Source organism: Falco peregrinus, chromosome Z, assembly GCF_023634155.1.
Source record: "Falco peregrinus isolate bFalPer1 chromosome Z, bFalPer1.pri, whole genome shotgun sequence".
Lineage (NCBI taxonomy): Eukaryota > Metazoa > Chordata > Aves > Falconiformes > Falconidae > Falco > Falco peregrinus.
The window spans coordinates 1,513,239-1,541,057 of record NC_073739.1 but is presented as its reverse complement, the minus strand read 5'-3'; the positions used below and the strand labels follow the sequence as shown (position 1 = coordinate 1,541,057).

General features: G+C 44.0%; 1 protein-coding gene across 1 annotated transcript; it reads right to left on the bottom strand.

Moving 5' to 3' along the window:
• Positions 1-776: 776 nt before the first annotated feature.
• CKMT2 (creatine kinase, mitochondrial 2) lies at positions 777-27,819 on the bottom strand. The gene is made up of 11 exons (XM_005236179.3): positions 27,715-27,819; positions 22,646-22,719; positions 18,809-18,981; positions 16,582-16,780; positions 15,276-15,371; positions 14,220-14,441; positions 11,761-11,846; positions 9,154-9,277; positions 5,460-5,594; positions 4,979-5,104; positions 777-1,305 (listed from the first exon to the last, which is right to left on the bottom strand). Exons 3-11 carry the CDS (start codon positions 18,958-18,960, stop codon positions 1,186-1,188), a joined length of 1,260 nt encoding a protein of 419 aa, XP_005236236.1. The 5' UTR covers positions 18,961-18,981; positions 22,646-22,719; positions 27,715-27,819; the 3' UTR covers positions 777-1,185.

The window sequence follows — 27,819 nt, the reverse complement described above, 5'->3', positions numbered from 1 at the left end:
GCACCAGTTCAGACATTACTGGTCTGCATGTCCTAGATGTACCATACCTACAGTAGCAATGGGCACCGCAGTCGTTTTGCTGTCTACACAGACCTGAAACATTTTCTGCTGATACTACTCCCAACTCAACAGCAACACAGACAGTACATTCATCACAGCATGTTTTGACTTTTTTTTTTTTTTTTTTTTTTTACTGAAAGCTGGCGCTTTTAGTGTGGTTACTGTGAAATACTCAGTATGTTTCAATACGCAGAAAAGAAGGAATCAGTGGGATTGTTAGTGTCTGCTGGTTTTTGCTTCCACCATGTAGTGGTGAGCATCTTACTCGGAGTGGCAGTACATCCTAGTGATGGTTAGCTGAGCCTGGCCCCATTACCTCGAACCTGAAAACCTCAGGAGAAGACTAGGAGAGGCCATGCTAGACAGGTTTGCACTGGATGCAGAATATCAGCAGACTGATCTGTCTGCTGGGTTCTGGGCCAGCTTGCTGCAGCCCAGTGCCACAGGCCAGAAGTGATGCCTGAGGGAAACAGCTGAGAAGTGATCTGGTGAGTTCTCCAGGAGTGAAAAAGTCTCAGGGTTTGGGATGACATGGTAAAGAATTTTGTGTGCAGACCAGGCCTGAACAAAGAGACAGCTTCCATGCAGAGACACCTTTGGGTTCCTGATGGCAGATCAAATGGTGGACTTCAGAGACTGAAGGCATGTGCAGCTGCCTGCTCTGGTTAACTGCTGAACTCGCCATGGTGTCCAATGGTTGCTGAAGAAGCAACGAGCACCTCACAGCAGGCTGGCAGATTTTGGCTGCCTGGGCAGTCACTGGAGAGGTGTGTGTGAATGAAAAGAGAATGCTCTCCTAGAGACTTCGTAAGTATGACCGTAAGTGGCAGGGTAGCATTAGAGGTTTGTGCTTTTTGCATTACTGAGGTCGTGCTTTGCTTATCACCAACCAAGGAAGAAGGGAAGAAGTCCCCACAGAAGAGTGTACCAAGGTGGTTGTATTGGGCGTATCCTAGTAAAGCTGCATGAAGACTAGTTTCTGCCAGTGCCGCCAGGGATCTAAGGAGACATCAGGTATTGGGTAGTGTTTTATTACACAAGGTATTTATACAGAGATGTACAGAGGTGCCTTTCTGTCAGAATGGCAGCTGTATTTACCATCAGTTGCCACCATCATCAGCAAGATCACTTTCTGCCAAACTGAGGCAACGGTGGTGGCACTTTGATGTCTTGTCCTCTTTCCAGTTTCTTCTCACAGTCAACTAGATAATTGACCCCATCAATGACAATCTGGACTAGCTCCACCTACAACAACAAGAAGATAATAACAGGAATAAAAGCTTCAGCTAATGCTGGGAATAGAGGAAGGGAAAACTGGCTCATACTGCAACAACAGCAGGTAAAGCTGAAGGAGGGTCACAGAACAGAGATCGCACACCCTGTGGCACAGGGAATGTGGGTCACGTTGGTCAAGTGGAAACCCATAGTAATTCCTTTCTCCTGTTTGCCCTGAGTTTGGATTGCTAGCAACAAAATTTTTCAAATAAGCCCCTTAAGTTATTTCCATCAAATTCTGCCTCTACTTGTACTCCTATAGGAACAAAGAAAACAAAAAAAAATGTTTGGGCCTGAGTTGAGAGACCTATTTCAAATGTGACCATCATGAGGGTGCAGGATCCCCCCCAGATGCTTGCTGAGAAGTAATGCCTGGCATAGCCAGGGGTGCGTGTGCATTGTGATCCCCACAGTCAGCATCCAAGGGTGAAGGAGAGGCGCAAGGAGAGGGAGACAGGGGCTCAGTGCCTTGATTCATACTGTCCCTGAGTCCTGCTGGAGACATGGGGTTGGAGTCCTTATCAGGGCTGGGACTGGGAGCGTGGTAAGACTACCCGTTTGGCCACAGCCAGTAAGACTGCCTGAGAAAGCTTGTCAAACCAGTCTTGTTCTTCTTCACAGACATGGGTCAAGACCATGTGTTCCCCCGCAGACGACCATGAACACTGCTGTGATGATTCGTCAGCAGGCAAAGACATCCTGCTCATTCTGCTAGCATGCTAGCTCTGCTGAGGTGGTTTAGCCAAGCCCCGGACGCACATCTCTGGGGCAGAGGCACTCAACTCAATCTGGCTCTACGTCATTCATCACTTGTTTGTTTTCAGCTGTTGATTTACACTGGCAGGGGTGGGATGAGCTCCAGGCTCAGAGCAGCACCAAAATTTCCAATTCCATATGGCAGAGGGTTGTGGTGTCTTTGTAACCTTTTTCAAAGTTGCTGAAGATTACAAGGTGCCATGTCCCCAACAGACTTTCTCCACAGGTGGTGACATGCAAGGACCACAGGCCCGTGGCATTGTTAGCCAGCAAGCTATAGCACTGATTTTTCTTAATCTTTGTGAAATGGTTTATTAGCAACCTTCAATGACTGGCTTGTTAAAACCAAATGCAAAGACTAAATCCCATTGTCCCTTTATTGTGACAGTTGCTCATTTTCAAGGGATTTGTTTTTACTATAAAGCATTTCAGTGGCTTAGCAGTTTATTTTATTGCTTTTTACAGGCTAGCTGTGTTGGGAAATCAGAGATCTGAATTTGCAGCCTCCAGGAGAAAAGGAATTTCATATTAAGTTTTCATTGACCAGTAAATGAAACAAAGCAAAAATACAAACAATTTTATCTTGCACCTTTGGGAACATAATTCAGTTCTGCAAACACATTTACCACATAATGGAATTTATTTTATTATGTACTGAAAAAAAATATGTCTTATAATAAAACATTTCTATCCCCTTGAGTTTGTCTTGTCTTATTTAGATTTCAAAAATCTTCAAGATAAGGATTGGATCTTATCTATTGGGTTGATCCTTTGAATCCTTGCTGCATGAGGCATCGCTGACTTCAGTGGAAGCCTTCATATAAGCAAAAATTTGTAGGCTTAGGCCATCTGTCAGCAGAACTCATACTAATTAATCATGCCCTGTAATCCTTTTGTATTATTAGTGTTAGCATAAAGCACACATGATGATGCTTCAGGTATTAGTAGATGTCTTTGTGACATACTCTTGTGAATAATACGGCTTAATAGTTTTTCACTCTTACTTATTTTGATCTAGATCCAAAGAAACTTAGCTGCCTACATCAAACTCCAAAATATAAAATTTCCAAACCCCTGTCCATATGCCCCTTGGCTTTGAAGACATTCAAGGGCATGTCTGAATAAGAAAGCATGGAAAACCTGACTTGGCTTTGTCCCAGTGGCAGAAAACCCAAGGGAAGTGAGGAAGGGAAGCCAGCTGGCTGGCTGTGGACCAGATTGAATCTAGTTGTAACCCAGGTGCATTATCTGAGCTTTATATTTGTGTTACGAAAACCTACCCAGAGTCAGGCTGAACTCAAGTGTTGGGCTGCAACACCAGGACCAAACCACATTCGTGTCTGAGCTGCCAGAGCTTCTCAGTGCTGTGCTGTTCTGGATAGACACACCTTGGCAGCATGTTTTTTCTTTGCAATCAAGTTTGAACTTGGGGCAGCAAAATCCCAGGGTAATTAAAATTCTGCTCCTGGGCAAGCAGGCAGCCCTTCAAAACCTGACATGCACAAGCAGGTGGCATGTGAGCCCAAATCACGTATTGCAGTGCTAGTGGAGAAAAAGTGTCCTCAGGAGACATCCGTCCCACCAGGGCCTGCCCGGCAGACCATAGCTGAGAGGTTACAGCACTCACCTGGGGGGTGAAAGAAATGTTTGGCAGAAGGTTTGAACCAATGTTCCCTATCTACTGGCAGAGTGCTTGAATCACTGGACGTAAAGGGTCTAAATGTAACTTTTTGTCTCGTAATTGTTTGACGTGGCAAGGGTGAACACAGCCCTGGTGTTGGTGAGGAGAGGGAAGCTGTAGCAGTGTCACAGACGTACAGCCCATGACCTGGAGTAAGGTTTTGGCTCAGGAATTGAGAAGGCCGGTGGAAGGAGGCTGCGACTCTTTGACACAGCTATTTCTCCTCCATGCTCCAGTAGATTTGCTCTTAGGACCTGTTCTGCTTTAATATGTTTTCATATTTTTAAATATGAAATTGGAATGAAGTCTGCAACCTGACTCTCCCAGGAGAGTGCAGCACCACCAGGCTGTAGGGTCATTTCCACTCTCTGGCACAACAAATGCTCATTCAAACTGAGATAGCTTCAAAGAAAATGCCTGAGACAAACCCATCTCATCATAGCCTACAGCCCAGCTGGGAGGGCTCAGAGCTGACAGTTAAATCTTTGTCCAGATTTAAACCTAGCTTTCCCACGTCCTCTGTTCAGTGCCACATAGGACACGTGAAGACGGTACCAACACCTCCTCCCTGGTTACTTTGGAGTGAAAGTGCATGACCATACTAAAAGGAACACGACACCCTAAACCAGTCTTGCTTTCTGTGCCTGATTCCATGGGTGGGTTAGGACTTGATCCCTGCTTCTTTCCCCAGCATTTTGCAGCAGGTACAGCAGGTATCACCCTATGTGTAGTAGCTAGCTCAGTGCCCACAGTACAACTTATAAACATCTCACGTCCAGCACTGCAGAGACTGCCAGACACCAGTCTCGTAGCTGGGCACTCCAGCAGGCAGGCCAGTCCAAGAGTTTGTGCTGTGATGCTGAGAAACATCATCCTGAGAGGGATGTCTGTTACCAAAGCCAAACCTCTCCAGCACCTGCATGCTCTCAGCAAAGATCCTCAGCTCGCGGTGCAAGCAATCCACATTTATGGAACTTGCTCATGGTTGGTTTTCTTCATGGCCGTAAGAGGAATATTTGTCAAGCACTTCATGCAGGTTGATAATTTATCTTTGACTAAACATTTCCATTGGACCAAAGCCATCAGGAGTAAAAACTGCCATGGCTCTACTGAGGTCAGCAGAGTGAACCCAGCCAAAGGGAAACTGTCTCAGATCAATACAGATCTGAGCTAAAAAAGAAAAAAAACCAAAAAGGAACAGGTTACCTCTGAACGACCCATGCGGTCCAGGTTGGAGATATCATACACATCTGCTACAGCTGCAGTGTCCACTCCACCAGTGCCACGCTTTTGCAGACGCAGGTTCTCCAGGATTTTTGGAAACCTGGGGTCCTATCAGAAGAAACAGGCTTGAGCTTGCTGGTCTTTATCCTGCATATTGTGCTGAATTGTTGCAATGCTATTAACCATGACTTAATAGCATCTCCAGAAAGACAGGTAGAGCAGGACAGTTTTCTCAGTCTTTGGATTACAGCCTATCTTGGAGGCTGTCTGTAGAATCAATTAATTTCCATAACAAATACAATAATTTGCAGAATGAAAGTGCGCTCACTTAGTTGTGCTTTATCCCTGGGACCTTGTTACACAGCATGCTAGTGCAGCCACTGTAAGCTGTCATTTCTCATTTGTTCCTTTATAAATTATAAGAGCTGACTTATGTTACTTGTCTTTTAAATGACTTATATACCTTGCTAAGCCTGGGCAGCTTAACATGGACTCCGGCACGTAAACCAGTTCCCAGGTTGGAAGGACAGGTCAGGACATAGCCGAGACGCTCATTCCACATGAACTCCCAGCCCCGTTCTTTAATTAATCTTTCTACCTATGATGGGGAAAAAAAGCCAGAAAGCAAAAAGGAAAAGGCAGCATACAAATGTCGTATTTTAAGATGTCTGCTTATAGCTGAGATTTTTTTCACCATGGATCTATGTTGATGAACTTCACTAACACCAGCAAAGTTGCATAAATTTATACCTGAGTACAGTCTGGGTTAGATCTGGTGCAAATGTTTGCACTTATCAAGTACCAAGATCCCCAGTGCATATTACAAGGATTTCTTCATCATTTTCTCATGATCACTAGCTTGCAGACTCTTTGTCACTTTATCACAAAGCTCCCTGTCATGGTGGTTTGGTTCAGCCTTAGCCCATGAAGCCAGATCTTCACATAAGAATTATGGCTTTTGCCATGCGTTTCTAACCTTGGCATTTTTGGAACAAATTTGCAACCCGCAAGCCAGAAGGACTCAAGTGCTATGAAGCAAACAACAAGAGCTGAAGCTGTGTTTTGAGTAGTTTTCAAGGCGATGCCATGACTCTTGGAGGAGGACACCTGACTTCTAAATGCCTAGTATTAACAGCCACGCTTCCATTATAAGGAGACAACATAGCTTGTATATTATGATTTTCATTAGTAGATCTCTGATCGGATTAGAAAGGAGTGAAATAATTATCCGCAGAAAAATCACAAGGGCCTATCGACCTTTGAATAGGATGGTACTCTGTTCACACATACACTTAGTGGACTTACTTCTGTGATCCAAATACAGCCTCAATTCAGTTCTCCTCCAGAGCTGTATCAGGCAGATAAACTAGCTCATAATCATAAGACCTCTACAAATCTGCTAATATAGGTGAATACTTCCATTCTGCAGAAGGATAGAGAGTAAAGGACTCTCCTAACATCATTTCTGTAGTGTGTGAGGACAGCAGAACTGATGGTGGGAAACATGTCCTGCCTCAGACACCCGCCCTGGTTGCAGTTCCCCAAGCTGCCTGGCCGCTTCCCGTGGCCAGGTCCCTAGGTCCACCTCTGTTGAATGTGAGCTAAGCGCAGGAGCAGAGGCAAAGCTGGGGACAGCATCTGCAAGCCATGTCATTGGGGTCATGGTATATGGGTATACCTGGGAAGCCTAACAGGTCCCAGTTAACCACCACAGTGCCAAAGAACTATACATTAAGTACTTTTGTTATGCTGTGCTCCCAAACCCACCACATACTCAAACTTCCCTATGGATACTCTGAACTTTCTCTGCTTCGACAATCAAAAGATTGTAGTTCCCTGCTGTCCCTGCTTGGCCTTGGTTTTTTTTTCAGCTGAGGGCTGTGAGGTGACATGGAAGGGGTGCACAGCTATATTAGCTCTACACTTGCTGGGGATTTTCTGAGACAGGGATGTCTCTAGAAAGCCAGAGAAGCTGTTTTGCCGAGGTGACTTGAATAAAACAAGTGGTCCAAAGCTGGCCCAATATGCATCTCCATACCCAGGAAGAGTAATGTGTGTGATGGAGGTAAGTGCTGTTCCCCCACCGTTCAGATGAAGTAAGTGTGCCAAGGATCCCAATGAGGAGAAATACTTGTTTTATGCAGCCTGAATATTCTTAGAGTCTTGGAGACAGTTTCAAGCCCATTTCAACCTTCCCTAGCTTAACTTCTAGGCTTTCCTGTACTATGGCAATCCATCCAGGAATCATGTGGACAAGAGTAGTGGAGAATAGTGTTGGCCACATCACCTCTTCCACTGCACCTTGTTAGGTTATATCAAAGGCTGCACCAGGACTTATGCAAAGTGTTTGACACTGTCCCACATGACATCCTTGCCTCTAAATTGGAGACACATGGATTTGGCAGGTGGACCACTCGGTGGACGAGGACTTGGCTGAATGGTTACACTTGAAGAGTTGCAACCAGTGGCTTGATGTCCAAGTGGAGACCAGTGATGAGTGGTGTACCTCAGGGGTCAGTACTGGGACCATCTCTGTGGGCGACACTCGCAGTGGGATCGAGCGCACCCTCGGCAGGTTTGCTGACACCACCAAGCTGCGTGGTGGTGGTCGACAGGCTGGAGGGAAGGGATGCTGTCCCGAGGGAGCTGGGCAGGCTGGAGAGCTGGGCCTGTGCGAACCTCATGAGGTTCAACCAGGCCGAGTGCCAGGTCCTGCACGTGGGTCGGGGCAATCCCAAGCACAAACACAGGCTGGGCGGACAGCGGATTGAGAGCAGCCCTGAGGAGAAGGACTTGTGGGCGCTGGTGGGCAAGCTCAGCATGACCCAGCAACGTGGCTCGCAGCCCAGAGAGCCGGCTGTACCCCGGGCTCTGCGTCACCCGCAGCCTGGCCAGCAGGCGGGGGAGGGGGCTCTGCCCCTCTGCTCCGCTGTGGTGAGACCCCCCGGCAGCGCTGCGCCCAGCCCCGGCGCCCTCGGCACAGGACAGACACGGACCTGCTGGAGCGGGTCCAGAGCCGGGCCACGAAGATGGTCAGGGGGCTGGAGCACCTCTCCCGTCAGGACAGGCTGGGAGGGCTGGGCTTGTCCGGCCTGGGGAAGAGAAGGCTCCGGGGAGACCTTCTGGTGGGCTCCTGATCCATAAAGGGGGCTTACGAGAAAGGTGGAGAGAGATGTTTTACCAGGGCCTGTAGTGACAGGACGAGGGGCGACGGTTTGAGACTGGAAGAGGGTGGGTTTAGGTAAGATACTGGGAAGGAATTCTGTACGGTGAGGGTGGTGAGATGGCCCGGGCTGCCCGGAGCAGCTGTGGGTGCCCCGTCCCTGGGGGGGCTCAAGGCCAGGCTGGACGGGGCTGGGGGCAGCCTGGGCTGGGGGGAGGGGGGGGGGGTGGGGGTCGGTGGGACTAGATGACCTTTAAAGGTCACCTCCAACCCAAACCATTCTGTGATTCTGTGACATTGCCTGTGGGACACAATCTATGTTAAAGCGGTTTTTTCTATACCAGACCAGTACACAGGGCCGCACTGGGCCCAGAGCCAGCCTGAGTCATACCTGGACTGTCTAGACAAAACTGTTCTAACCTCCACACCATCTCATGAAGGTTTCCATATCTTTGTGAATAGCTAGACTGGAATAAAATCCTGGAACTCTGGCTGTCAGTTCTTAGTATTTTAATCACAAAATCCCATATCTCCCTAGAAGTGGCAGTGAGCGAAGGTGCCCTAAGCCCTGAGTCCTGTGCACAACCTCAGCAGCATCCACTCTGCTCCCAGCGTCAGGGATGAGATTCATGAGTCTGGGCCAAATAAATTCTTCATTCAAGCAAATCAAGCAATTCAAATTAAATGCTCGATTTCTGAATTCCCACAGCCCACAGGCACAAAATGGCAAAAAGGGACATATCTTTAGTCAGCCTGTGCTTAGTATTTTAATGAAAAAGCTGCAAAGACATTTTATTTATTTTTCTCTACAACTCAGCTAGCAATTTGCCCACGTTTCCTTCTTTTAACTGCGTTAGTGTGGGTTGCTATGTGGACTGGTGTTACTTCATTTTGTTGCTCCTGGAGATGTCAATTCAGTATGAACCACAGTGAGCACTGCTGACAACAGCCCAACAACAAACAAACAGGAATAATAAACTCATGGAGATACTACCTCTTTTAAACCACGGCAAAATCTTTCAAACACCCGTTTCATGTTGCCACCCTTCTCCATGGAGATCACCCTGGTGTGGTCCTCCTCATTAATCCAGATGAGAAATGTCTTGTCATGGTTATGCCTGGTTGAGAGGGGGAAAAAAAAGAAAAAAAAATATCTTCAAAAAGACAAGCCTTGAAAAAGAATTCTCAGTATCCTTAGTTTTATCACAATCTTTCAGGGCTGTGGAGAGGCTAAGCATGGCAAAATAACATTGTTCCGTGGAGTTAGGGATCTGAGGTGCTTTCACAGCTGGTTCCCCCGTGCCAATGGTATTATACGCATTATATGGGTTTCTCGAGCACAGTGAGAAGAGCAGTTTTTCTGATCACATCATGCTGCCACAGTACTAAGTGAGGAAAGATGTGTTGTCCTCTAGCATGAGCACAGCTGGAAGGTGCAGCAAAGGGGGAAACCAAGCTCTGCATCCTTTGTCACAAGGGATGGTTTTGGTTGTGCACCTAGTAAAAGAACCTAACATTTACAGGCTACGGGGGGCCAAGCACTATGTCCGTATGTAATTGTATTCTCCCCTAAACCAAATCCCAGTGCTCTCTATTGCTCCGTAGCACTGCATTGCCACATCAGTCAAGTTACATGTCCGAGGACAGCAGCTGCACGTTGCTTCTGGACAGTGCGTTACTGATGCTGGCTTGTCAGTTAAGATAAAAATGTCTGAAGATACTCACTCTTGCTTCAAACGGATCACTTGTGTCTAGGTTTATTAAGTGCTAGGTCAAAGCTGAGGCCATTTTTGCTGTCTTTTTCTCCACTTTCTGTCTTCCACTACAACCTTTCTATAGCACATAGAAGGTGATGGATGGGATTGGACTCATTTGTACAAACAGTGGAATATTACCAGGTTTGAAACACATTACATTTGAAAGTTTGAGTTCACTGAGAGCCTGCCTGACTTTCAGCTGATCTTTTACTGCACCTCCTGGTTTTGGCACTTGGAGGTTGCCAGTGTAGCGCTGAGCAGGTGTAAACATCCTGTGCCCTGACATTATGTTCACCTGAGCTCTGGTTACCTCTTCAGTACCGTACAAATGTTCAAGGGGGGGGGGTGTCCAGATAGTCTGGGGTTGGCCTAACTCAGCTCCCCCTTTAATTAACAAGGTCTTCCCATTGTTTTAAGGAACGTGGAGGGAGGCCATGCTGAGTGCATTTAAACTGTGCCATTGCTACTGGTGAGGTCAGTGGGAATAGTTCTGCAGCCTGTAACAAGGACAGGATTGCAATCATTATAAGGAAAATAATTTCCAGAATGCGTACTCTTTCTGACAATTTCTTGCAAGATAAAGGCAGATTTTCCAATTGTGGCTTACTGAAATACTTTCCAGTTGTGCTAATTCTTTTCCAGTCTGCCTGATATCATATGTCAAGCCAAAAACCGGGTCTGTTTTAATCAGATCCCTGGATAGTAATCATATTGCTGGTACTTCTCCTCTTTGTTTGTAGACACAATGAATGGGAAGCCTCAGCTTCTCCTCTTCCTCAGATTTAGGTGGGGACTAGGGAACTAATCTGAAGCTTGGTGAAATAAAAAAAAAATCCTCACGGATTTCCAGCAGGTCATCAGTTTTCACAGTGCCTGCTCCCCGACAGAAATGGCGTTATCCCCTGGCAGTAATACTGGCTATGCTTCTGAACATGAGCCAGTATTGTCAGACATTGCTTGGAGAACACCTGGAGTTTTTTTCCACATAAAGTCCATCCTCTCTGAAAATGCTGAGCTTGCCTAGGGCAAGGAGAAAGTCTAGGTCGTTCCTTAGAATGATTTTAGCCTAAGTATTCAGAACTGAAGCATCTGGTAACACCTGGAAATATACCAGGATGGATGCAGATGCTATGCACTGTACAGCTGCCCCCATCCTCTGCTAGCAGGTGTGTGCACTGATCTCAGAGCTGTTATCCCTTTCTTTCCACAGAAATTACCACATTTGGGCACAAAATAGGCCAAGTGTGTTGTAAAAGTAGGAACAGACCTAGAACAAAATAGGAAATCCAACTTCTGTATCTCCTTTTAGCCCAATTCATTTTGAAAGAAAGTGTTACTTTCAGCTCTGGGAATTAAAGTAACACTCTGCCTCTTGACAGTAAGGAGAGGGACATGAATTAGCAATGCAGTGTCCTGCAGCTGTACGGCTGGCCAATGGTTCCTAGCTGACAGCGTGGCTACCATCTGGTGCTAGAGCTGCTTTTGTAACCTCAGCTCTGCCCACTGCATGGTGACTCACGGGCTCTTTCCCAAATCAAACATTTATCTAGGAAAAGAAAAAATGGAGCTAAAAACCTAAGGAAGGAGCCACGCCTGTGATGCTGTGTTGTGTGAATGATAGTGATGATGGTTTCTTGAATATAAAGGTCTTACCCATTCTGTTGTTCATTACTGGATTTGGGGTTTTGTTTTTAAATTAAGCAAGGAAGCAATCTTTTTCTTCAAAGCAAACTCAACATGCTGTGAGTATAGGGACAGAATGGCTGCAAGGTTAGGACAAGCAAGGAGGTTTGAAACACAATCGTTAAAACACAACACAAGCTTCTGCATGTCACACAACATACCAGATTCCTCTGGCATCTGGCCAGTCACGTGCCATCCCAGCACATGTTAGCAAGGGGGACACTGGCTTATCAAAGAGAAAATGATCCTGGACACCGAAATGGGGCCAAAGGGAGAGAGAGAGAGAAAAGAGAACAAAATTCAGGTTTATTCAAGGAAGCAGTATAACACTGTCTAATACATTTTATGTGAAGACAATCAATGTACAAGTAAATCACACAGTACAGCTTGTGAAATCTGGTTCCTTCTTCTGAAAACTAAAATCACTTTACCCAGGTGATTTTCTTGAGCCTTACAGATTCTCAGTGGCACTGGTAATATGACTGCGTTTTGCCAAAAACATTTTTCAAATGTAGGGAGGAATAGGAATTGGGGACCTAGTATCACATCCACACACCAATGGGTACTCGGGAGGGACCTGACTGCTAACACTAGAGATATTTTCTACATACAGACGTATTTCTGTAGGGTAGGAGAAGGCAATGAATTCTTAAAGACTGGGAAAAAAAGAAAAAATGCTAGTTCTGAAAAGCTGTTTCTCCAGCACAGAGATTTAGCAGTTTATTCTGAGCATGAAGTCAAGGTAGGAATTAAATCAGTGCTGAGTTTGACCTTTTGGAATCATAGACTTGTTCTGTTCCTTAACAGAGATGCTATTTCTGATTTAATAAATGTAGCACTTGCTGTGCCACCAACTCGCCACATTCCAGATCATTTAGATTTGTTTTTTAACTGAGACGATTTTTTTCCCCAAAGCAAATAACCGTTTGATTTTCATGTGTATGCTGACAATTTATTAGTTCTTAATTCCTCAAACACTGTCATATCAAATGCTGTGTGGAGGGGTTTGTGTGTGTGTGGTGTTTTTTTTTAATCCAGACTTTAAATGAGAATAGTGAGACAAGCTATCCAGAATAAATATGACATGGTAGACAATTTGATATGCTTTATTTCTTTTTTTCCTTTAGTGGAGAATTCTAGTTTTTCATCTTTGAATACCCTCTGATGGACATGATGCAGCCAGAACCCCAATCATGCAGAAGGAAGAGGTATAGAGTTCTCTTTGCTCATCACAGGGACACAACACTTCCTTCCTCAGCTTACTCCACTAGACACTTTTACTTGAAAGAAAAGTATGACGCTTTTTGCCAGAAAACAGGTGAGCACCATTAGTTTACCTTACGTGCATATGCCCCGGTTCTGCAAAATACCAAATGCCCTCTGTGCTGAATGCCATTCAGCTAGCACTGATTTGGCCTCACCGAGATCGAATAGTGCTTATTAAAGCTGCAGAACGCCTGATACCAGAGGTTCAAGATCCTAAAGTACTGGAGGATGTAAGCAATGGTACAAGTTAAAGATGGAAGCAGTGACAACATTCAATGCCTTGATTTCTCTAAGTTTGAATTACCATAAAACAAACAAAACAAGGCAAAATGCTTGTGAAATGGTGAAGCCTATTCCACTTCTCAAAGGATTTGGCCTTAAACCATGAAGGAATTATATTCTCCACACTCCTGTTTTGACCTCTGATTTCTGAGGAGCTCTGTCCTGCTGAAAAAGGCAAGGAAATAAAACCTAAAATAGGTCATCAACATCTTGTCAATAAACACATTACCAAGGACATTCAATTAAAAAAGTTACTGACCTTACATAAATTCTTAACTCCTGGTTAATCCAGACTGTGACACCTAGTTTCAGGGCTATAAATAGTTAGGTTACTTCATCAGCTCCCTTTTGGTTGATGTTATGGATTAATATGCCATGAATAAAGCTAACAGGGTACAGCCATTCCTTTGGATATTTAAAATGCACATTCAAGGTCTGTTTGACATGTCACATGCTGCGAAAAAATCCATGATGAAAATCCTTGTGTTTCCATCTGTATGACTATGAAAACTCTCGTTATGGGCCTGATCCTTCAAGTCCTTAAACATAGTTACAGGACTGGAAAAAGGTCACCTGGGTGCGATCAGCTACAGCCATTTTGGGGAAATTAGTATCAGTGTAGTTCTGACATGAAGAAATCACAGCCAAAGCCCCCCACCCCAGCAGTCTAGAACACAGATAATAGGGAATGCTTATCTCAGTGTAGTACGTTTAGTTAGAATGGTCGTTAATCTAGAAAATATCAAGCTTTGCTCAAGGGAATGAGCAAAAAAAAAATTTGTTATTTGTCCAAAGGTGTGGCAGCAGCTAGGTACGTTGGATTTGACACAGACCTTGCTATCTGGAATATAACTCCACATTTCAGACCTGCACAGTTATGTACTTTGGCAAAATACAGACCCTGGATGATTTTCCATTACATTAAAAATATTGGCAGGCCATTAACTGCTGTGTTCATGCTGTGATTATCCTGCTCAGCTACACAGGAAAGAAAGCATGTAACCCAAAGAAAGATGAAGATTAAGATAAATGAGAGTAAATGAAGGTGATGTCAGCACTGGGCTATACTTACATCAATAAGCTGCTGCTGATCCCTCTCGGACATACTGGTCAAGCTGTAGTACTTGCCAGAGAGGTCTCCTTTCAGCCCAGCGAGTGCGGTGACCACGACATTCTCTACCTCTCTTCGCTCTGCCCTGGTGCAGGCAGGAGGAAGGCTGAGGCCCCGGATGCTGCGGCCGGTCCGCACCCGTGATGAGAGGACGTAGCGCTCATCGAACTGACCATGGGTGATCTGAAGGAAGAGTGATTTATTCGTTCACACACATCTCCCTGTCTTGTAGCACACCATCAAAAAACCCAAATCCCACCGTACAAAAAGACAGGCATCGTCCTGCTCAGGCGCGATGACCTCTCCATGAGATCACGTATACTTGGAATACCAAGAGCCCCTCAGAGTTTCAGATGCCAAGAGTTTTTATAGGAACAGCGTGTTTCTTGGACTGAATGAATGTGGCAGAGTTAGTGTTTCACAGTCATGAAATACGAAGGAAGATGCATGGCTTTTGGAAACATCAATATGGGGCAGGGGGCCAGGTAAGGAAGATCCTTCAAAAGATGAAAGCCCCAAAAGATGCTAAACCACAGTGTAGCTGAACTATGAAGGAAATATTAAGCAGCAGGTAACATTTGATCACATGTATGTGGGTGTATTGGAGACAACTCCTGCTTTCGTTCCAACCCTTAGACACATGGTTATCTGTAAGCTCGTGAACAGACCCATGGTGCCAAGTGAGACTGTGGCCCAAATGCTCAGTACACTTGGGACTGGTCCCCCTGCCAGGAACAAGGCAGCGATGCAGCTGTCTTCCTGATAGGGCCATGAGTGCCATCCCACTTTCCTTAACCCTAAAATTAGCATCTTTGGAGTTGGATCATGAAAAAGAAAAGTTTTTTGCATATTGCATACAATATCATTGTATGTATATGATATAGTATCATATGTATTGTATTGTATTGATATTGATATTGTATTGCTATTGTATTGATATTGCTATTGCATACAATATCATCACTGTAAGCAGCAGCCCTGAGTCTTTATTGTCTCATTATTTTATGTCAGTCCTACCTTGGATGCATCCAGGTCCGTGTGATGCTTCATTGTCCGTGGATCATAGCCATTATGTCTTGCTTTAATGACAGGGTCAAAAATGTCAGCAAACACCTACGGAGTCAAGAGAATCTAGAAAGAGTCTGCAGCATCATAGAATGCTTCAGTGCACAAGCTTCAGCCACAAAAAAGCTCCCTTGGCACAGGCTCCTGGGTGACGGATGTGAAGGGAGCTTTGCAAACGCAGATGGGGTACATATGAAAGGAGGGGCCGCTTTTGACCTAGGCAGTGCTCTGTAGCGGTTGCTTGTCTTCACAACAGAAGGAAGGTGCAATTGCACCTTACTTAGGTGACAAGTTTACTCTAGTTACCACAGACAGGTACTGGATGTGGTGGCAAGGCAACCAGATTAGGTTTCAGGAGGTATTACCAACCAGAACACACACTGAGTCCCACAGCAGCTTACCTCTTGGGTTTAGGTCATGCAGGAATGTCACGCAGAAATACCCTATGTCTTCACTGCCGTGGGATACTAGTCTTTGTTAGACCCACTTGGCTCAGGTGTGTCAACACTGATCACAAGCACACCTTCGTGCAGATGAGGAGCAGTGGCAGTGGCACATCTAAGTAAGTAAGCTGAACCACAGGAGCTGGTAGTCCAGAATGCCAGATGTCCCAGTCCATCCTTAGCATCCCAGTGTTTGGGATGCTGTTAGGAGACTGTATAATAATAGGTACTGTTGTAGGTAGACTGAAGGAAGCAGACCGCAGAGGTCAATAAAAAGAAGGATTTTCTTTTCTTTACCCCTTCTCCTTATTCCAGAGTTAAATAACCCTGTCCATGCTGATGCTGTCTGTCTTCGGTTTTCGTCATGATCCAAAAACCATCGCTTAATGATATCTGGCACTTCGCAGAACACATTTTTGTTTCGCTTCTGCCTCTGCTGTTCCACAATGAAATTTCCACATGACCTTTGTGTGTATCAGGGTTGCATGGTTTTACCATAAACTGAGTTTAGTCATAGGAAGGAGGGCAGCTGCTGGAGCCAGGTAGCAGCTGCTCCCAGGCAGGTCTATTTTATTCACTTCAGTTGCAGCAGAGCGGGCATCTGTAGTAACGCCTCGTGTTCATACATTTCCTAATGTGGAAGAGTAGGGAAACCACCATCTTTATGCACGTGGCCTGCCCCTTATGTATTCCTTGGGATACAATTTATCTTAGGAAGACATACCCTACTGGGAATCTGTCTTCGTCTAATAAGCTCTTGTCTACAATACTATGAAAACCGAACCAGATATGACAGTATTGTGGAAACGTCTTACCTCATAGGATTCTTCATCACCTGCAACCATGCCCACAGTTTTAATGAAAGGGTGGCCAGGGTTGTCAACCCCAGTTTGGATACACTGGTCCAGGGTGTAGCCGTTGGAGGTCACCTTGTCCCTTAGCCGGGAGTAAATGGCTGGTGTGAGGCACTCAGCCATGCAGTTGTTATGTTTGCGGAGATCAGGGTAGTCTGCACTGAAGAGAAGAAGAATCCCAAGCAATTAATGTGGCAACTTTGAAAAGTAATCCGTGACAGTTTATGAAGCTATGAAAGGGATCGTGAGGTACAGAGTATACAGCACGGCTTAAAAGTATAATTAGTTCCCGGGTGATATGTTGCATTGAATTTTGGGAAGGGAGGAAGATTCAGCTCACTGAAAGTGCCCCACGTTACGCAGCGGTGGTCCACCGCACCGACAGGCAATTGCAGCTTTCTGCTGTTTGGGACCATCAGGAAAATGGATCCCAGTGAGCTCTGAAAGTGTACTAAGGCCCACTAAATCTCTTCTGAGATGCTTTTATTCAAAAATAAAAGAGCTCTAATGTTGTTTTGTTTAAATGTTACAGATCTGCTAGTAAGTTGGAACTAATTAACTTTGATTTTATAAAATCATTTTAATAGAAATATAGAGGAATAAGAAATATATTTTAATGAAACTAGTAGTTGCACAGCAAAAGCTGCTATGAAATCCTCTGTACAGCCCTGCAGCAAAGCCAAAAGCATAGGTCAGAATCACCTAGTGGGAATGATTAGAACGTAGATAACAGACTTAAGATTCAAGACGATTGAAGATAATTGGATACAGTATTTACAGGTAGACTGGAAGAATGCATTGAAATGTCAGAATGTAGAATTGATGGGAACTGGGGAGAGTCGACTGGAACAGCTTGTAGTTACCTGCCAAGAAACCGTGAACTTTAGTAGCAGGTAATTCCGGCAGGAGGAGATCGTGACCACCGACTCACATACCACCTACCCAAATCGTACCCCAGACCCATTTCTAGACTTTTCTAACCTTTACTGCGCAGAATCAGATTTGGGAGGAGGGTATGTTAAAGATTTTCGGGAAATATTATGATTATGGATGAATATTTAATGAATATGGATGAATAAGTTCTATATATGGTGTATGATTTTGAAGCTTGGTGTGCGCTGATCGTGAGAGGACTCGCTCACGCACCCGGCCGTCAATAAAGAAGTGTCTGCTTATCTGCATCCCATTGGTGTTGGTAAGTTCTTCATTCCGAGATCTCGGTAACATAAGTAGGAAGGGAATTCAGTTTAGCTGAAGAAGCTCTCTGTAATTCTGAGCCCTGCTGCTCTCACAGCTTCACGGACTTCAGTGGGACTGTCTGACCTATGTCAGCTGGGAAACTCGTTCTTCTACAGTATCTGAGTTTGCTTTGATGTCATTATTATTTACAGAAAGTTGCATGGTGTACTAAGCTAGGGAAAATAAAGATGTTATGTTTTAGCAGGGCATTTTTGCAGCTGAGTCAGACCACATCTACCTTTTACTGAAAACGACTTACCTATGCACAACTCTGTTATTTCTATAAGAATATATTTTAACTAGGATAATATTTAGTACTGGGGAGGGAGGGGGGTTGGAATAAAAGAAAAGATCTGTCAGAACCTGATGCATATTGTTTTACACAAGTATAGCCAGCAAAGTCAATCTACAAAGGTCTATAATTAATTTCTAATCATCAGCCAACCAGTTTTTAGCAGAATTAGGATTATTTCAAGTACAGCAGTTATATGGAAGATTTCTTCACTAGTTGCATAACGAACATATTTTCCCATTTCCTAACAGTACAGTCCATACAATCAGCCAGTCCGACAGGTTGAGCTGAAAAGCGTTTGACAGTTGATGGGATAAAGTAAGGACTAATGTAGTGCTTCGCCTAAAATGTGAAACATTTCTTAGGCTTGTCCTTGTTGGCAATATTGTGGGGTTGGGTTTTTTTGAGTGTTGAAACTGTCTCACATTGCTGCCTTCTGGTCTTGAAGGACATTGTTGGTGCTATCTAAAAATGGGGTTATCAATAAAGGGTGCTGTTTCTCAGGTCACCCAGCCCATGGACAGACACACAGATGGCGTGGCCATATGACAGCTCTGCGGCTTTATAGGGATCTTCTTCCTCCAAAGAGTTAAACATTGCTCCTAGCCCAGTTAACAGGCTCTGTGCTCAGCTGACTGCCTAACCCGCACTCCTTACCTTGGAGGAAAAAGTTTCCGTTTTTCCTGCACAGCAGCCTTCACATTTTGCTGGTTGAGGAGGTACCCGGTGGTTAGCACCCCTGTGCCCGCGGCTGCAAAAAGTGCTGTGGTTGCACGGCCAGCCAGGAGACGACAGAAGGTGCTAGCCATTCCTCTGGAAGGATACAATGTCTGGAAAAGAAGACAGCCCAACGTCAACCCATATGTCCTCATGCAGTGCAAATGACAAGTAAACCCTCATTTTAAATGGTAGCCCTGTAATAGAAGAAATTTATTTTTATTATTGATTTGCACTTATGAGTATATTCAGGAAAATGATTAGTATTTACACATACTATTTCTATACGTGTGTTTTTTTCTGTTTAGTTCTACTGGGATTATGTCTGGAGTACAGGAGATCTTTGAGTCTATGAAAGAAAATGGCATGTTCTGTGAAAGTCTGAAGAAGGCAATGAAAATTTTTTTTCCAAGAACCACAACTTGACTAGTATTGCCAGCCACTGACCTCAGGAAGGTATAACCCCTGTTTAAATAAAGGACACAAATTCCGACTTGTGTCATTGACGGAAGCTTATTCTTAAAACTGGAGTCTGGTAAATCATCTTTTGGAAATGGGCATGGAAGATTTGCAAGAAAACATGACCTTTTTCCCAGGATATGTTGCTTCTGTTATTTTTTTCAAAGTTGTAAAAAAAATTAATTATTTACACAATCTCTTTTCCATTCTTTCAGAGGTGAAACTAACCACTCAAAGCATTTGGTTTTATTTTCAGTGAACAACGTATTCTAATTTCCAATAAATTCTATGTACATCTGGGTTAGTTAGCCCCAAACCATGTACTTCTTCAAATTTTACACTACTGTCCAAAGACAAATGCAATGTTGCATCTGTGTCTTCTCACTCAGTGAAAAGATCTTCCCATCTGCTTGCAGTTTTATGTCGCAAAGCAGGCTTTAGTCACATATGTGAGATGAGAAACACAGATTTGTTTCAAGTTGAGAATCATTTGTTTCATGTCCTGTATCTTGTTTAAACGATTTTGTCCCTGAAGTTTGTTACTCTGTCTTCTCCGTGCCTTTGAAATTTAATATACATTATCTGACTTCCCTTTCAGAGAAAGGTGCTGACTGACTGAGAGAAATGTCACTATTTTTTACTGAAAGAATTCCCCTAAAACAGAAGTGGGGAGAGACCACACTGGGAGGGCATTTTTTTGCCCCCATTAGGAGTGCATTGCAATTTCCTCAGCTATTCCAGCTCCTCAAGAATCAGTTGCACAGCACTAGGGTATAATGAAATGTGTACTGACACTGGGCTGGGACAGGAGGCAGATCATCAGCCATAGCCTTGTCTTATCTCTGGGGGTGTTTCCCCTCCACCTATGAATTCATTTAGGTGAGAATTGCAGGGCAGGCTCTCGGTGACTGCAACAGGATTTCTCCCTCCCGAAATACAGTGGGAGAATATTTGACTGTAAATCAAAACCAAATATGAGGTTTGTGATGGAGGTTTCTGTGCTGCTTTCTTTTCTGTGTATCTACCAGGTGGTCCTTGTGCCTTTTCACAGTACAGCATCCCCATCCTACACTATGGAAATATTTGCTTATGACTAATCTGCACAGAACTATTATTGTCATACTAAAGTGTCTAGAAACAATTCATGTATTTTCACAGCTGCTCTATGTATTTGTAGTTCCACAGATGCCATCTTTACTGCAAGGACTTGACTAGCAGTCAAAATCCTGTCCCGGGAGCTAGAAACCATATCAGAATAACCCGGCAGACAAAGATGTTCAATGACCCCAGGCGCTCATCAGCATTTCCACCAGCTTGGATTTTTTGGGAGCTTCTGAATCCTAAGTCACTTTAAGGGACAAATCTAGTCTGTACAACTGATTAAATTAGAGGAATATGCAGCATGCATTTAGAAAGAAGTGTGAGGGACAAGGGTATAATAATTATGATGCTTCGGAAGTAACCAGAGCCATGCACCTATGGACCACGGTGTGTACCACAGCCCAACATGTAAAGCTAACAGCCTCAGACAGGTCATTATATATAGCCATGTCATGTATCTGCCGGCAAGGCTGCACTTTGTTGTTTGCTGTTCTCACATAACCCCGGCTCCTTGTACTAACGCAGTGTGAGGGGAAAGTCCCATCCTTCATAGCAGCAGCTATTGATTGACTGCCTGCATATTCTGCCTTCGAGCCGTTTCCAGTGATCAAGGACGCACAATGGATAGAAGCAAATTTCCAGCCAGAAGGTTCCTCTTTGGATCAGCTTGATGTTGTGGTCTGGGACTGGAAGGTAAGCACAGCGCGCTCCTTGCTAGGCATTTGCCTTAATTTCTTCTGGAGGAGCTGAGAAGCACATGGGGGCTCTGCGAGGGTGGAGGATGATAGCAGCTGCTCTCTGTGATTTCTCTGGGAGACAAACCCGTGCTCACTGAAGCTGTTAAGAGCTGAAGGTTGTTTAGCTGTTGATTCAGTGCTTCCTGTATCCTTTGCTTTGCCCTTGCAACAGCTATTGGATAAGCGAGCTCCTGATCCTGAGAGCAGCTGAGCAGAGCAAACCTTGGGCAGGACGTAGGTGTGCAAACGGTACCCTGGGTGTCTGCGGGTAGCGGGGCATCCTTGACTTTCAGGCTGAACTACACTGTGTGTCTGAGGTATACGCTTGTAACAGAAATCAAAGCCTGTGAACAGAAGGAGAAATAGACCACCTGGAAAAAGAAATGGATGAACCCCGGGGCAAAAAGAACCAGTTGGAAGAAGGACAGATATTTCCTTGGTAACAGTGAAGGCTTTGTGCCACGGCTGATCTGGGAAATAGAGGCATGTAGTACCTTACTTCTGCTGAATGAGTATGAGTAGCCCTGATACAAGAACTATTTAATTTAAAGAAATACTTATAATGAAAGCAAGGGGTCAAAAGAATTGGAAAAACAGGATGTTAAGAAACCCTTGCAAGTAGTTCAGGACATGGCCTTGGCAGAAGGAGCAGACTCCGTGAATGATTCAAGCTGGGGCACAACAAGATAAGCTGGAAACCCAAATGGTTAATGGTACTAAACAGAAAATTACTTTAACTATGTGTGAACTATCTCAATCAGCATAGCAAAAGATCCACTCTCGAGCAAAGGGAGCGCCCAAATAACAAAGCCCCCTTTCCACAGAACATGGGGTGAAAAAAAAAGAACACCGTACCTTTAAGTAAAGCCAAGGCTCATAAGAACCAGTGAGAATTGTGACTAAATGTAATTGTAAACAGTTGTTCCAAGTGTATAAACTGTTTTAGGGCCTTAAGAGAGGGGCTAGCTTTGTGGATGTACCACCGAGCACCCAGCTCTGCGCAGAGGTGTGATGAACAAGTATCTGGGCTCCGTGTGTGAGTCGGCTGTTGCACGCAGGGTGAAGCACCCAGATTTGGGATGACACCCCCTCCTTACTCTTGCTGATGTCCGTCTTTGACTGGACGTGCAATGTCAGGCTCTGATATCTAAAGCAGGCCCTCTCAGCATGGACAGTTTCATTGCTCCTCCTGCTTGTCCAGGCAGCATCGGCAGTCTTCTCAACCTTTCAGGGTCTATACATTAAATGCATCTGTACCTTTGGGACAGGACGACTGACTTTTGGACACCTGATCAGAGGCAGATTTTATGCTTATAAAATGTTTTTCCTCTTCGAGTTTTAATAAAGTCCTGTAACACAAGTATTTTTCTTGTTGGCAATGTTATCTTCTATTGTGGCTGCATGCCTTGTCCCCCAGAACATTCTTGGCTGTTGGATCACAGAAAAGGTTTCCCTTACACAAAGGCAAGCTCTACTTTACCTGACAGATGCTTCTCGAACAGCTCTAAGAAGCGCCCAACACTGGAGATGCCACAGGTTGCACAGGTTAACTACCTAAATAAATAAATAAATAAAAATAATAAAAAAAAACCCCTCAGAGTAAGAAGGCTTTTTTAAAAAAAAAACCAAACGTCCATCTGTATAACTACACATCTCTTCTTACAATCGAAGCCCAGCACACCTCATTCAAATATTTTCTTCCCCAGACTTTGCTGTTCTATAAGCATAAGTTCAGTTTCTGTCTTTACTGGTAAGTGCTTCAGCTTTTTAAACCCCATTGCTTCTGCAGAAAAACTGACTGCTGAGAAGGCGACCTGACAAGCATCAATCATAGCATCATGCAGCTGCTGCCTGCAGGAACTGGGAGATGACAGCTGGCATGATCTTCTGCTCCTTACCTTTTGACTGCAGCATGGCATTGCCATTGCAGGGACCATCATTTGTGACTGTTAAATGCAAAGAAAGGGTCTACAGGAACATGTAAGAATTTCTTATGAGAAGACAAACATCCTCTGGACTGCTGTGGGAAGGCGACTGTAATCCTTTTTGTCAAAATGATGTAACTCCTGATTCAGTAAAAGCCTCTTGCCACAAGAGTGGGCTGTAGTTCTGAATGTCAATGCTTATAATAATGCAGCAGAAACAGTCCGTGTCATGCCTTCTACCGACAGTCCACATACAGCCGAAATAGCACAAACAGACTTGCACAAAAACCTGGTGTACAAGTTCAGCAAAAAAAGTTTTTCCATAATGACAGTACATAATGAATAAAATTTATTTGACAGGAAAAAAAGATGGGTTTGTTTTGGTTTTCGTTTTTTTTCCATCTAAAAATAGCGCGGTTTCCAAGTAATGCATTGCTTCAAGATAAACGTTAAAACAAGATCCATTCTGAAAGAGTCTGAATGGAATGGTCTCAAACTAAAAAAATTCTCCTCAGAGCTATTTGCCAAATCTGACCTCAAATCGTTAACAGAGTCAAGCTGTTTTTTTCCCCACAGAAAATATCGTCCTGCCCTAACAATAAGTTTGCACTATCACCACCTCTGTGGATTCTGAGAAAAGTAATTACCCCAGCCAAAGGTGTCATTAAAGGCATAAGGTTTTTCTAAGAACACTTTATCAGAAATATCATGTCATGGTTCAGGTTTCACTGCAGGCTATTATTAGGCTTCCACTGTAAAAAATTCACTTCCATCAGAGAAATTTAACCACTGCACAGCCTAAAAAACGAAAGTGCACACTTCTTTTTTGTAGGACCTTCCCAAGGGTCTTCCTTTGTGCTCATGATGATAGAAAATAATGCCTATAGTGCTACCATAGTGCAGCTGGGAAGGGGAAAGAGTAATTTTTCAAGATCAGAAAAGCTTTTGCGATTATCAGTTTTAACCCTTGAAAGGGAATCAAGCCCTTGCCTGTGCTGATCAGGTGTGCTGGAAGGAAAACACCTGCATTAGGCATTTTTCTGTCTCTAGAGTACGATCTGGAGAAGGTGAAGGAGATCCAAGGGTTAGCCAACCTGAGTTAAAAAAATAAATAAAGCTCTTATCTTATTTCTGGCCTATGTTTGTTTGTTTGTCTTTACTTTGAATCATTGACCTTTGTTGCTACTTTTATAATTTCTACTCCTTATTTGTTCCACATGTAGCTGCTTAATAACTAGCTCTTTTTGATGTCTCTCCATCAGTATTTTATCATATTTTCAAATGTATTCATCGTTCTCTGGCTCTACCCTGAACTCTTCCCATCTTCTTTCATCCTCAGCATCCTCCTGATACCAGAAAAGTCCTTTTGTCCCACTCATGGTCGTACCAGGTCCTCAGCATGGAAGCAGCAGAACTTCTCTCTGCTAAATAGCATATGCATTCAGAGACCATATCAGCCCTTTGGGACCACAGTGGCTCACTAGAAGTGCATCCTGTGGTCACGTCCTGGGGGTCACACAGTTCCCTGAACCACGGGCAGGAAGCTCCTCAGCATGGCCTGGGGAGCTTCCTGATCGTGTCAGTTAGGGAACGATTTCTGATGCGGGCATAGATACACTCCCAAGTAAGATTATGCGATGAGGTTGTCTGCAATAGCAGGAATCTGGTTAACTGAAGACTCTATCAGTCCCACAAATTTTTTACTATTACTTTCACTTTCCCTTTAACTTGGAATGCTTCCTAATAAGCAGGGGGGTTTTCCCCTCTGTTGTGGGATTCTGAATGTACTGATAAAGTTTTCCTAAATGGCTCCCAATTGTCATTTATGGTTTTCTACTTAAATTCCTTTTCGCTGCGAAGTCGTTTATTAACCACACCAACATTGCGGAATTTTCAAGTTCTTTCAGTGTACCTCAAGCTTCATGTGAATTTGGACTTAAGTAACACGTAAACCAGAATTAGCTGCATCTAAACCTGCATGGATTTTTAGTTCTGTACTTGCACTACCACTTGGAGAAAGCAAGAGTACTATTGAACAGGAGAGAAGACACGCAGAGCAGCTGGCTCACAAACAGTTGCTGCATAACCTCCATGCACCAGGCTCCCTCCTACACTGAGCAGCTTTGATTAATTCATTACAAGTCATCTTGAGGATCAATATCTGTCGTGGTTAATTGTGAGGGAGTAATTGCAACACTGACTTAAAGCAACAGCCGCAGGGCTGTACAGCACGTAGCATTAAGTGTCTGCAAAAACACGGTTTCTTCATTCCCATTCTGTCACCATGTCAGCACCATAAAGGGAGAACAAACTGAGAGTCAGGTTTGCATTGCCTTTTCCAAAGTATTCCCATACACCGTGATGAGTTATGGCCAGTGAATCAGCAAAACGAGTCTGAAAGGTCATGATCTTAGAGGTTATAGCCTCTATTTCTCCTCTCCCTGCCCCCTCCCAGACCTGCTCAGCTACCTGTAACCAGCCTTCAGGACATTAATATCTGCCAGGAGTGTATTTTGGTTTGAGAACTGTGTCTTAATATATCTGCCACTACCATGCACAGAAGGTGCAGACAAAAGCCAGCAGCAAGATTTAACAAAAGTCCGCTGCAAATCTGTTGCTGGCTGAGAAAAGCCCAAAGGATGGCAAGTATCGTTTAAGGTGGAGGGGCTGTTTATAACCACACTTTGAACCCTGGGATGAAAAAAATTGGAGAATGCCTATTTCAGGGCCTTAAGCCAGTTCTCCCTCTTATTCATGATGCAACCAGATTAAGGCCTCTATTAAAGCTGAAGGTTCTCTGCAGAAGAAATACGGCTTTTGTACAGCAGGTCCCTCACCACTCCTAAAAAGATCCTTCTTTCAAATCAACGACTTAAGAAAATTCTGACACAGCAAAACTTCCCTTGCTGCTCTGGCCACTGGCTGCACAGGGTCCCCAGGACATTTGACTCACAGCTACCCCCATGCTTGGACTGCCTAGGCTTTGTCCCATTGCACATGAAGATACTGTAATCTGCACATATGTGACGCTGCTGCATCCCTCCTGGGAACTTCAGAGGCGAGTGAAGCATCAGCAACGCACGATCCACCTCTTGACTCTTCAAAGAAATTGTGAACTTTACTTTTTAATTTTTTTATTTTTTTAATATTAAAAAGAATGATGCTTTTGCTATCAATTCTTTACTTTCTTGAACTTCTTTTAAAGCGGAAGTTGTCAGCTCCATTTTCCTCTTAAAGTATTTGATTGCAAGTATTGGTTATCCTATATCTTGGACTAGGCAGCATACGTACTTTTAGCCAAGGAGGGAAGGAAGGTACAAGGGTTACAATGACATTTCTAGAAATAGAACTAGATTAAATATTTGAACTGTGTCATGGGTGATATTAATTGCTACAGCATGTGATCCTGGGTGACATTTTAGAGGAATGGCAGTCATAGCTAAAGTTCACATGGGCTTATAATCACACACAACGTATACGCACATCTTAAACTGTTAAGCCATTTTGCTAATGGCATCGCTGCAGTGAGCTGAACTTTCACACAGTGGAGGAAGAAGGACGCTGGTCTTTTATATTTGAGAAGTAATTCCTCTGAGTCCTTTAGCTTGAGCTAAAGCCTACAGATGCCAGTGGAAAATTTTCCCTGCCCATCTATGGAAGTTGCTGGCAGCTTAGAAACATCTGCAATAAATGTCATAAGGGACTACATGCATGAGAGACCATTTTTAGATGCCCAGCAAACAGTTTACATTGCTCCTGGTTTGCTGTATCACACTACAGGTTCAGAGGATAAAGATATCAATTAAAACACTAAATCTCATGAAGCAATACTGGTGGTTTTATCCCGTTTCTCATAGTTCACCTTGAGCAACACTTGAACTTTTTTGGCTAGTCAGTGTTTCAGATACAGTCTCCAGAGTGCAGAAACAATGCCAGTGCAGATATTGTCCTAACTGTGCCTTAATCACAGCATGGAATATCTCTATGGAAAACCAACTACTTATGAGTTTCTTTCTCCTTGTAATGCCAGAGGTCAGTGAATGGTTACAAAAATCTAATAATTTGGAAAAAAAAATTATCCAAACTAAGAATCTATGAATAGATTCATACAAACAGGTAAGACATGGAAAAGAATGCAACTCTTCATATATCAGACAACTACAGCTTAGTAACGACATGATTTTTGATTTCTGTTAGCTGAAGGTCTGGCTGGTCAGACCTGACCTGGTGAGACTTCAGGAGCTCAAATTTTCCTGCCGAAGCCCAACCCAGGTGCAGGGAGTGCTTGCCCTTCTGAATCAATCCAGTGCTATTTTACAGTACAAACCCCTCACCTCCATGATGCAGAGAGCTACAATCAAAATCACAAAAAACTTACTGAACTTGTTACACATCTGCAAAGGGATTTATCTTCCCCTTACTTAAACTGTTACTGAAGGGTCAGCATCTGAAGCAGCTGCACAGTGGGCTGACACATTTCTTCCTGCACCAGGTAATATGCGAATCAATAAATTATAGCCAAATTACACCACATCCTGTGGTGCTTTGAATTCATTTTTAATAACCCTCATATTTGAAATGCTACCGTTTGGGCTAGAAAAGCAATATAGGTAGTTAAACTGACCTTGAAGCTGAAGGTAGAGACGTCCTGCTGCCTGCAGCGTGCCCAGAGTGTAAAGGGAGCAATGAGTTGGTGTGCTGACAGGAGCACAGGTAATATGAGAGGGGG

Excerpts from the sequence above, each read along its gene's own strand:
- CKMT2 (XM_005236179.3), bottom strand. The coding sequence starts at position 18,960 with ATGGCTAGCACCTTCTGTCGTCTCCTGGCTGGCCGTGCAACCACAGCA. Across the intron at positions 16,781-18,808 it reads CGGAAACTTTTTCCTCCAAG|TGCAGACTACCCTGATCTCC; the intron begins GTAAGGAGTGCG and ends TCTTCTCTTCAG. Across the intron at positions 5,595-9,153 it reads TTTGCCGTGGTTTAAAAGAG|GTAGAAAGATTAATTAAAGA; the intron begins GTAGTATCTCCA and ends TCCCCATCATAG.